Below are 12500 nucleotides of genomic sequence, written 5' to 3'. Positions count from 1 at the left end.
GTTCTGCTGCGATACACTTCTTTACCAGACAATTTAAACTTCACATACGGATCACTTGTTCCTTAAAGAGCAAAAACACAAAACAAATTGAAAACACCATGTTGTTTAACCTCTTGCCGGATAACTTCACATACGGATCACTTCTTCTTTTAGAAGCAAAAGGACAAAACTAAATTGGAACACCCCACTGTTGCCTCTCTCCTCTAACTTCACGGACACACAATGTTGTCGTTTCTCTACATGGCTACCTGTCTGAGACACAGAATGCAGAGGCAAACTTAAACACAGAGACAAGAGACATTCTTAATATTAAATGGGCTTAAAAGGATGAAAGAATATTCCTGATTAAATTTCTCTAATAAATGTAGTAATTCCTTGTCTGCTGTGGGTTTGAAAACAAACAGAACCTCTCTATATTATGCGCTGGTCTTTCCCTAATGTTATATTAGTGTCGTATTTATCATTTTTCATTTCGCAACCATTAATTCCAGTCAATTAATTTGATTTAACAAGAAGCCTTTAGTGTATGCCAGGGTTTACTGCCTTTATCACACTGTACTTTCATCCATTTACATGCTGCTCGATGATAAGAAATACGTTTTGTGGAATCCTTACAAAGCTATCTTTGCCTGCTCCCTCAAGTCTGTGCTGATATTCAGAATAATATATCTCCCTTTCATATTGCTTAATTACGCCCTGTTCACATTTAAACTGAGTCAGCTGCTTCCTCTGATGCAGAATCACTGCAGCATGCAGCTTATATACAGCAGGTGTGGTAAGCTCAGAAGAGTGAAGGTATGACGCATTGGGATCTGACAGGGCTTGATTTCAGGGTCTCGCTTCTGAATAAGTAAATCTAAGACATGACTGTGAATACACAAACTGCATATACTATTCAAAAGGGATGTGGCTCGGGGCAGTTAGAATATATGGAAAGAAAACGCAGCAATATAGGGAGATACATGGTGGGGATCAAGGAGAGGGACAGAGAAGGAGAGAGAGAGAGGGAGTGTAGAAAAGAGAGGAAGTGTGTGGAGGAAGAGAAAAGACTAAGAGAGAAAAAAGAGTGATAGAGAAAGAGAGAGAGAGAGAGAGAGAGAGAGAGAAAATGGGAGGGTAAACACAAATGAGAAGACACAACCCTCTGATCTAGCCCTGATCTGGCACTAATCCATACCAGACGAAGGCCAATAGCTATCAGAGAAAGGACCTTCTAGAATAAAAGTGCCAGAAGGTCCTAGAAGAAAGGAATTATCTCTGGCCCAGATCCACACCAAACCAAGACAGATTTGGACCAGAGTCACCGACAACCTCAATCATCATCATATCATATAATCATCATACACCCATCATATGCTCATCATATAAACATAATATACCCATCATATGCTCATCATATGCCCATCATATAAACATCATATACCCATCATATGCTCATTGAATATTCATCCTATCATAAATATCAATCCCTCCAGGCCTTCATCCTATCATAACTATCAATACCTCCAGACCTTCATCCTATCATAACTATCAATCCCTCCTGTCCCTCTTCCTATAATAACTATCAATCCCTCCATTCCCAGTGTCTCACCTCCTCGGTCTCGTGCGGCCAGGTTGTTGCCCTTTTTGAGCACAATGTCCAGCTGGAGCATGCCGGAGAAGGGGAGGGCGGGCGATGCGCTACGCTGCCCAGGGGCATGGATACTCTGCAGGGAGGAGAGAGACAGAGAGACACACAGCTAATCACCAACAGCAGATAAACTCAACACACAAGGCTATGGTGGCGAGGAAAATCTCCCTTTAAACAGGGGGGAGAGAGATAGAAAGGGCAGGGAGAGGGTAAAGGGGTAGAAAGAGGAGGTAGGGGGTAAAGGGGTAGAAAGAGAAAGTAGAGGGAAGGAAGTAAAGGAGGTTCAGCAAAGAGAATCTGTATCACAGTATGAGGAAGGGTGGGAGATGTATTACGCTGCCCAGTGGCACGGGCGCTCTGGAGAGAAGAGAGAGCAACACCATTAATCACTGTGCACTAATCATTGTGCACGAATCACTGTGCACGAATCACTGTGCACTAATCACTGTGCACGAATCACTGTGCATGAATCACTGTGCATGAATCACTGTGCACTAATCACTGTGCATGAATCACTGTGCACTAATCACTGTGCACGAATCACTGTGCACGAATCACTGTGCACTAATCACTGTGCACGAATCACTGTGCGCTAATCACTGTGCACTAATCACTGTGCACTAATCACTGTGCACGAATCACTGTGCGCTAATCACTGTGCACTAATCACTGTGCACTAATCACTGTGCACTAATCACTGTGCATGAATCACTGTGCACTAATCACTGTGCACTAATCACTGTGCACTAATCACTGTGCACTAATCATTGTGCATGAATCACTGTGCATGAATCACTGTGCACTAATCACTGTGCACTCCTTTAATCAAAGTTCCTCCTCTATTCAACCATCTGGCACGTCTGCTGTGTGTAAAAAGACACTCTACTATTTGCTTGCGTTGTACCTCGATTGTAAGGCAGGAGGCTCCGGGGGAGACAGAGAGAGCAGCTCAGCTCAGGGCTACAGAGTCATGGCCGGGACAGGGACTATAACACACACAGAACCCGACTCTGGAATAGATGGGACAGGGACTATAACACACACAGAACCCGACACTGGAATAGATGGGACAGGAACTATAACACACACAGAACCCGACACTGGAATAGATGGGAGAGGGACTATAACACACACAGAACCCGACACTGGAATAGATGGGACAGGGACTATAACACACACAGAACCCGACACTGGAATAGATGGGACAGGGACTATAACACACACAGAACACGACTCTGGAATAGATGTAGAGTTATAGCTGGGACAGGAATTAGGAAAAACACAGAACACGACTCTGGAATAGATGTAGAGCTATGTCAGATCTGGGCCATCTACTTAAGACCTTACCCGAGACCTTGTGTTTACAACCCTATTTCCAACACAACAGCACATGTCATGTCATAAAACACCTTTTACAACCCAGCAGCAACTCAAGAGCGGAGCGGGCCCTGCTCTGGCAGACTAAGACCAGCACAGAGCCAGACCTTTGTTGTGTCGTGCTCTATCAGGGGGCACACTGACGGTCTTTCTGAGGTGCTTGTGACTGAGGTGTAAATCTGAGGACAAAAGCACTTTAAGAGCATGTCTGTCTCCCTTGATAAATCCAGCTGCTCCTCTCGTCAAAACTCCCGATGCGGGTGAGTGCTGGTCAAATGGCTCATGTGATGTTGGACAGCGCTGGCTTTTATCTTCCCCCATTTAAATTGTTTACAGGTGCATATATCAAATCGTATTGATTTTTGGTTCCAAATGCATTGCATGCAATTCGGTTCAAAATGTATTGAGTGCTATTTGTTTCATGAACAATAAAATATTGCATGAACACACAAACTCTTATTTACCGTAGGTAAATAAAGAACAGAGAACAACAACCGGATGCCTGTTTCCTGCAAGGTCTCGCACAATATTTCAGAGGGTTATGCAGGTGGGCATCTGAAGGGGTTGACGTGTATGTTTGAGGGAATAGACAAATGTATGTAAATCCACAGGAAGCAAAGGTATATACAGGAGTACCTGCACACACACACACACACACACACACTGAAAATATGCCCGCTGCTGTGGGCTTTGTGTCAGAGATGAGAGGTAAGAGAATACCTGTTTGCCTCTAGCATCATCTGCTCTATAACTAAGTACAGCTACTGATAGTGTTTTATTTGTAACAACGTGTCTGCCTGTGTCTCAGGGATACTCCCTAGCATTTGGTGTTATTGTTCTAAATGGCTTACTGACCAGTGTGTGTGTGTGTGTGTGTGTGTGTGTGTGTGTGTGTGTGTGAACCTGCCCTGAGAAATGTGATCCCTGTAGCAACCAGCTGCAGAGAGCTGTGCCCCTGGCTTGTAACACAGACAATTATGAAAACAACAGTCAAGTCTGCTTACACACACACATACACACAGGGGCGGACTGGGGGAAGAAAGTGGCCCGGGAGCGGTGACGTAACTTTTTTTCATGTTTGTAACCACCTCCCCCTGCGCACATATTCTGCCTGTAGCACTTGAAACTGTGAAATTGTCAGGGTGAATCACTAACCGCCGCCGCCACACCCCTCCCCCCGCGCACATATTCTGCCTTCAGACTGTTTAAATTGACGTGCATATATTCGACCAGCCCAAACCCCGTCGGCCCACCGGGGATTTTCCCCGATGGCCAGTCCGCCCCTGTACACACACAAACACACACACACACACACATACACACGAATACGGACACACACAGACACATACACAAACACACACGCACACACACACACATAGACACACACACATACAGACGCAAACACACACAAACTCACACACACACACACACAAACTCAAACTCACACTCAAGCACACACACACACAGACGGGGCGGAGCAGAATGGCAGTGAAATGTGAGACAGGATCTGGTGCTGATTATTTGGCTCTTGATCAGGTTGTTTGGCCCGTAGAAAGGAATTGATGTGGAATCCATCTGTAAGTGAGGCTGTATGCTACACTATGATAAGCTGCTAGGCTTGAAGCTCTGCGTTTGGAGCTCTGCGTGTGGAGCCAGGACAGCTCTGCTTTCATTAGTATATGAGAGCCTGCAGCTCTGTCTCACAATGGCATACCATTACCACAGAAGGATTTGAGCCAAGTTCAGTTCAGTTTTTTCTAACGATCTTGGCAGCTTAATTTTGACTGCAACTTCAGCCCCACCTCTTCATAAAAAACATTACAGTCATACAAAATCTTCTACTAGTTTTAAATATATATATATTGTAGTGTACGTACATCTAATACATACATACATACATACATACATACATACCCACATACATACGCACATACATACATACACATCATCTATGAAGTTGATCAATGAATGTCAATAAATTAGCATTTCCTCTAAAGTTAACCTGAAAACTGAGGTCATATATTCATAATACAAAATCTATTGATGTCATTATGAACTGGATTATGCCAGTGGCTGAAGTCCGGCAGACAGTCAATAGTCACCAGAGCATACAAAGTGGACTGAGCAGTGGGACTGGATTTAATATTACTCAGCACTATCCTATAAAACAACAGAGACAACTATTTCAAACTTGCTGAAAATAAGCAGGGTACTGACTCAAATCAGTCAAGTTGTTTGCCATGTGGTTCTTGGACTTACCAGATACCTTGATGGCACTTGAAGAACACGAAGAAAAAGAAGAAGAAGAGGTATTCAAATAAGGAAAAGGTGGAAACACTATGAGTGACTGTGCAGCTTTACTGCTTGGCCCCCAACAACATAACAGGCTAGCAGCTAAACACTGATAGCCTAGCCAGCCACTGACCTATCCTGCTGGTGTGTTTGCAAAACAAGCTGCTTTACAGCACTGAGCTAAAAGAAGCATTGGAGCAGCAACTTATTTAGACATCCTCCGCACTAAATCCAATCAGCCACAAGGTTTTAGCATGCTAGCGCTATTTCTGGAGCGGTGTGACAAAGAAATGGTTCTGGTACAGTCACTGGTTTAGCTCTTTAACCAGACTCAACCAAAGAGAACAGGAAACCACGTAGGACACTTCCTGTAGCAGAGTGTGTTATATTGTCATCACAACCAGTCCTTTCAGTAAGTGAGAGTACAGTGAGACTGTACTCTCACTTACTGAAAGTGGGACCAGGCCATGTCAAACCTTAAAGGTGTGATTAAAACACCGGGCATGTACATGTGTTTTCAGTAGAATTGTGCTGTCTGTTAATCCATCTTTACCAAGTGGGAAAGGTATAAACTAATTCAATGCACAATGGGACAAATTAACACATTTGAGGTCCCCTTGGGTAAACTGGTCGCAATACCGCCATACAGTGAGGCCATGGTAGCTGTAACCCTGACGATCAGGAAGCTAACTGAGTCAGCACCTGTGGTCTCTTTATTTCCACTGGTGTTTCTTCAGCACACATCTAACGCACACTAACACTGATCAGCCAAGACAGCAGCACACTCTGCCAGAGACACACCGGATCAAGGCCAGACTGAGACCGGATCAGGGCCAAGCATACCCCTGGGTCAACTACTATCAGGCCTAACATACCTCTGGGTCAACTACTATCAGGCCTAGCATACCCCTGGGTCAACTACTATCAGGCCTAACATACCCCTGGGTCAACTACTATCAGGCCTAGCATACCCCTGGGTCAACTACTATCAGGCCTAACATACCCCTGGGTCAACTACTATCAGGCCTAGCATACCCCTGGGTCAACTACTATCAGGCCTCTGTGGGTTTCCAACAGGCCAGGTTTCCAAAAGGCCTGAATAGAGGTGCTGAATTCTGACAGATGAATGATCCTGTACAGAAAGTGACCCACTTAATTTACAGCATCTAATCGGTTGAAATGAACACTACACAGGGCGCTGCCTTGTCCTAAGGCTGCCCTATATCAGAAATACTGCACACTCTTGTAGATGAGATGATCAGCTGTTGGGAAATTGGCTATGGTGTGGCCGGGGCCGACACACACACACACACACACACACACTCATACTGCGGGGTTCTCTCTCCTCGCCATGCAGATCGCAAGGCTGAGTAATTTATGATGGGTCCATAAGCACGCCACATCAATCAGCCATCGCTCCGAACGACCACAGCTCAGCTCACTGCCAAGTCGCAAACACAAAGCGTGTTGTAATTAAGAAAGAAGAGTATTTATGCACCGACATCCCCTGCTCCTGCGTCTGGAACAGCTCTTTCATTTTAAATGGTTCCTTTCACACTTAGCAAATGCCATTATGCAAGCAACAACCGCGAGTGGTAAAGATCTGGGCATCCATTTCAGGCTGCAACAAAAAGTTGTCTATGCGGCAGAAGAGTGAGGAAATAAATGACTCGCTCACACACACACACACAAACACTCTTGTGCCCACACGTGGTGAGAGCGTCAGCTAACTGACAGTAACTTTAAACGAGTATGTTCCTCTTGAGGGGATAGTGTGCCCAGCAGGGAAAGGTAGTGAAGGGGAGCAGTGGAGGACAAGCCAGACTCATTTCCATTTCCAACCCCATCAGGACGTATTCTTGATGTTGATGATGTTAGAGAATGAACTCCGCAGATAAGTAGGGGATTCTAGTCCTGACCAAACCCTGAGCTGTGCCATGATACTTGGATCAGATACTCCAGGAGCACACATACTGATAGAAATGTATACCTGTACAATAGGCTACTTTAAGCACCTGCTAAAGGACTTAATGTACATGACTCTGTGACAGATCTGGCCAAGACCTACACCAGAATCATCAGTCATTTGAATCTGCACCACAGACTCAAACATCATAACAACGAGACCAGATGGGGCAAACTCCAGGTGCGAATGCGTTTGACACAGACAGTTCTCCCGTGTGCTGCATGTGTGAAAGGACAACATTGTCAGCAGTTCATATGAGAAAACATTCAATCAAACCAGATGCCACACAGAATATGATCCACTAAGACAGAGCAAACCTGACACACACTGACTCTCCGACTGAATCTGTGTGTGTGTGTGTGTGTGTGTGTGTGTGTGTGTGTGTGTGTGTGTGTGTGTGTGTGTGTGTGTGTGTGTGTGTGTGTGTGTGTGTGTGTGTGTGTGTGTGTGTGTGTGTGTGTGTGTGTGTGTGCCTGACTTTCCTTAGAAATTACCTAACAAAGACTGATAGACTACTTGAGACTAAGAGCAGCAATGGTGCTCTTCAATATGTTTCATCCCATGGGATTTGTCATAGAGCACAGCATGGCAAATGCACCAATTCAGGGAAAGGATGAGCACCACTATGTTCTGGGTTTAGTTTGATTGACTGCCATCCATTGGACCAGCACTAGAAAGTCTGTCAATGGCTTGTTGAATTTGTGCCAAATGAAATTCAATATACAGATTCTGTGACTGAAAGCTATTGCCTTAATGTTATATATTCAACACTGCACCGACAGAGTAAGTAGGCCTGTATACTGGAAAACAAGGACACTAGTTTGATCCTAAACAAGAGGAGCAGGTTAAAGCCAAGCAATCTCACTTCAAAGGTTATATATACAGAGGCTATATATGTAAACAGAGAACCTAGAACCAAAAGAACCTGAGCTCGACCTGCTGACCAATATAAAGCGTCCACATGGTGTGGTGAGGTGAACTCCTGAAATACTCAGGTGGAACACTGAACCGGCATTGAGTAGATGTGCCTATCTATAGGGAAATAATGCCACTGCTCTGATGTTCAACTAGCAGATATATATCAGATATGTATCAGATAAAGTATGGCCAACTAGCAGATATATATCAGTTATGTACTGTATATTAAAGTCTGGCCAACTAGCAGATATACTGTATATCAGATATGTATATTAAAGTCTGGCCAACTAGCAAATATATATCAGATATGTATATTAAAGTCTGGCCATCTGTCTTTTAAGGTTATACCTACAATGGCCGATATGTAAGGGATAAAGGACATAAAACATAGAACCTGTAAAAACTAGAGAACCTGAGCTCGACCTGCTTGCTGACATCAGGCATCCACATGCTGATGTGACTGCTGAGGACCTCACCGATTTTGAGACCTCATGAAATACCAGATGAAATATTGAACCGACAGAGTAGGTGGGCCTATATATAGGCAAACAAGGCCACTACTCTCATGCTGAACTACAAAGTGAAGAGCAGGATAAAGCCATGTGACTTATTCACAGAGGCTAATGTGTGAGTGGCTAACGTGTGAGAGGCTAACGTGTGAGCGGGGCTAACGTGTGAGCTTGGCTAACGTGTGAGCAGAGGACGGGAGCGAGACCTGCTTACCGACATCAAGCGTCCGCATGCCGAGGTGAGTCTGGAGGAATCGTCGTGCGCGGCGGCCGAGGCCAGAATACCCCGAAAGGCGTGCAAAGTCTCCGTGGCCAAGCCCTCGCGCATCTGTCTGGCCGGGAGCAAGGCACCACTACGGGAGTCACGCCATGGTGTCGAACTCATGAAAACCACGACAACGGCCACTCACTGCTCACCTGACGCCTGATCCGCCCGTACCTGAGAATGATCCCACCTGGAGAAGACTCTTCACATTGGGCTCCACAGCGAGATCCTGTGAACCATTCAAACGCCCACAACCATGTCCAGAAAAGTGTGTGGGTGTGCAAGGAGGAGAGGACTACACAAGTCACACGTCTTGTAGAGGACTGACTGCCGATGATAGTCTAATCTGTGCCTGCAGAGCTGTATGGCCGGACTGCGTAGCTTTAATCTCCGTGGAGGTGGATCGGCCATGACTAAGCTTGTGATGTAATGGCATAAGACACGTGCACTAAGGGGTTAAGAGAGCAGGCTCAACATAAACTCACCGCACCTTCCAAGTAAGGACAGAAACAAAGATGCAGAAAGATGCAGAACACTGACAACAGAAGCCCATAACCCGGCTCTGTTAAATTAAGGTTTGCTGACCTCACATGGAGAAGGAGCCAATAGGAGAAGAGATGACACAAGCTAACAGCCAATCACAAACCAGGATCAGGCCCTGTCAAGACATATATGTCAGTGCTGACCAAAATAATTGGGTATTACCTTGTTATAGCAGTGTGTCAGAGAGACAAACATCCATGAAGCGCAAAAAGGCCTATATTGTACACAACACACAATAATGCTTAATTTATACATTTTAAAGATATTGGGCACAATGTTGGTTTAATCCTCATGTTTAGAGTCATGAGAATCATCAACTACCTCCTGAGTAGGAGACTTGAACAGGAGACTTAGTTCAAATACAGAAGCATCTGTTCCACTCTTGCTCACTAAACCACTCTTTCTGAAAAACACAACAAACACTCTCAACTCTCAACCCTCACAAACACTCTCAACCTTCACAAACACTCTCAACCTTCATAAACACTCTCAACACTCATAAACACTCTCAACCCTCACAAACACTCTCAACTCTCACAAACACTTTAAACCCTCACACACACTCTCAACCCTCACAAACACTCACAAACACTTTCAATTACTGGCTCCATAGTGCCACTGGGTGAATTTGACTATGCAAACAGCTTGTGTCAGTGCCTTGAGTGGTGGGAGTATTTGCTTGACTATAATTGGGAATATTTGCATTGTCATCGGCATTTGCTGAAGAGTGTGTTCATTTAAATGTGAAAGAAAAAAAGAGAGGGAGAGAGAGCGAGAGTTAATAAGGAACAAATGATGAGGGGTTTGCTTCATTTTCATTCCCCCTTGGTTGCAGTTTTACCCACAAATGCTTTGGCAAAACATTGTACTGTTTGCCATGCCAATATAAAGGCTACTGAAATCAGAGAGAATGTGAAAACAAAAATGAACAAGAACATGGTAAAAGTTAAGAAAGGAATAAAGACGCCACTTCACTGAACTAGCTGTCACTTGACCTGTTTCAACACGTCTTTAACTTCTACGGATGACAAAGCTTAAAAAATGCTGACCTTTCCATGGTAAAGGCACCACTCACTTAACACTACTGTCTGTGTCGCACCAAGGTTGTTCCAGCAACCTGCACATTGTTCAATTTGTAGGCTGTAAAACCCAATGATCCATTTCAGTTTTAGCCTTCACACACACACACACACACAGACACTCACACACACACACACACTAATAAATGTTTTTTATTCACTAATGTACCTAATCAACGTGAGGTTCCTGCAAAGCACTCGGAATGCAAACCCACCAAAAAAGACCCGAGGTGTGTCATTGACCTTACAGTTCCAGCATATTGGGGAATCTGTGAAAAAAAACATCAGAGCTGTGTTTGGAAAGTGCCCTGTGACACAGCAGTGTCACAATCCTTTTAGCCAGGAATCTGATCATGGATGCTTATGGGGGAAAGCTGGTGTGATAAAAAAAATCTAAGATATTAATCACGCACCACTGGTTAGGGGGACATTATGCAATCAGCTGCTGGAACCTGCCATGTGGCTCTGTAGAAGTGTTTCCTGGGAGGGAGAGAAACAACCTACTGAATGAAATTCATGCTCATTCACAGCCAGTTGTATATCAGATTGGCACGCGTCTCATAGGTAATCTAAAAAGAATAACAGTACAAATAAGACTCTACAGACAACACTGCAGATGTGTATGTGTCTCTGTGTATGTGTCTATGGGTTAGATTGTGCCTTACAGGGTATTTACAGCTAACTGTGTAAATGGTAAAGCACTGATATAATCCTTGCATGTGTAAGGTTACGTTTGCAGTGTATTTGCATTTTTTACTGTACTAAATCCTGTACTTTGGGTCTGATGTAAATTTGACTAACTGTGTGAAGCTCTGTGTGTGTGTTTAGCCCCCCTCTGTCAATACAGATCAGACTTAGCTGTTTGTAATTCTGTCAAGACAGAGCAGTCAAGAGGACATCAATAATCCTCTCCGCACAAGAATCCCAGAGAGAGCCATATAGTCTTTCACAAAAAAAGGCCACTGTGGTTTAAACAGCCTCAAGCACCTCAATGAACACCTCCATCAAAATGCACCAGTTCTGTAGTGGCTCCGTATTCTGCTGGACTCTACCTATGTAACATCTCCTTGCACCCTTTTGTACATTGAACATACCTCTGTCTTGCTCTACTGACAGATAATAGATTGCAGCCTTGCAACTCTAGACTGGTCCTGGCTCGATCCGCTCCATACTCTTGCTAACTAAACGCGTCCATTCGGAAGAGTTATGTTGAAGGAAAATGTACAGGTTAAATCTATGAAGCACCTCTAGCCATTTCGCCTCATGCCATCATACCACACGCGTGTAATTAAGTGAGGCAGAAACTTCGGTGCGTAGCCAAAACCCTAAAGAGCGTGCTATTCCAGCGCAGTTATGGTATCCAAACAAATCCAAACCACTCCCATGGGAAATGGCACGAAGTAGAAATACCTGAAATATGACACCTGGTTGTAAAGTAGGATGTTTTCAAAGCACCTCTCTATCAAACGGAAGGACAAGGGAAAGATAACTACCACGACAACTGAGAGGCCACTTCATGTTACTGTAAAGCGAGCAATCGCGAATTATACTACACAAAGCTTTACAGTCGTTTGATATCATACAATACAAAAGTAAAAGGTAAAGGCGTAAAAATCCAATTTCACTCCACGGAGCAGGTCAGTCTGTATGCCTATCATTAAGCGGAACCAAATGTACAGTACTCTACTTTATCCATTACAGCAGCAAAAAATAACAAGTGAAGCAAAAAACATAGTTTATCAACTGCTATCAACCTTTCTGTGGAATGCGTGTCTCTCCTGCCCACTTACCAACCCCCTGTTATCCAGCTGTTTTTTCTCCTCATCTCTGGGCACAGGGTCCCTCTGCGACGACTCGAGGCACGCCGAGCCGAGAGAGGCGCTTTTGTGATGGGATTGCACCAAATGTGACACGGTGGGTT

At 44.4% G+C, this 12500-nt stretch overlaps 1 protein-coding gene across 4 annotated transcripts in view; it reads right to left on the bottom strand.

Moving 5' to 3' along the window:
• The window catches only part of mctp1b (multiple C2 domains, transmembrane 1b), a 50112-nt gene that overhangs the window by 35005 nt on the left and 2607 nt on the right, over positions 1-12500 (bottom strand). For 3 of the 4 annotated variants that reach the window (XM_031577369.2, XM_031577370.2, XM_031577371.2), the window contains exons 1-3: positions 12370-12500; positions 1592-1706; positions 1-61 (exon numbers count right to left, since the gene is read on the bottom strand). The exon at positions 1-61 is cut by the window's left edge and continues 82 nt beyond it; the exon at positions 12370-12500 is cut by the window's right edge and continues 2607 nt beyond it. In XM_031577369.2, the coding sequence (XP_031433229.1) occupies positions 1-61; positions 1592-1706; positions 12370-12500 (307 nt within the window). Of the gene's footprint in view, positions 62-1591; positions 1707-8906; positions 9674-12369 lie in introns of those variants that run through there. The other variant, XM_031577372.2, reaches the window with a different exon arrangement.

Source organism: Clupea harengus, chromosome 12 (genome assembly GCF_900700415.2).
Source record: "Clupea harengus chromosome 12, Ch_v2.0.2, whole genome shotgun sequence".
Classification (NCBI taxonomy): Eukaryota; Metazoa; Chordata; class Actinopteri; order Clupeiformes; family Clupeidae; genus Clupea; species Clupea harengus.
This window is presented reverse-complemented; position numbering and strand designations above follow the sequence as displayed.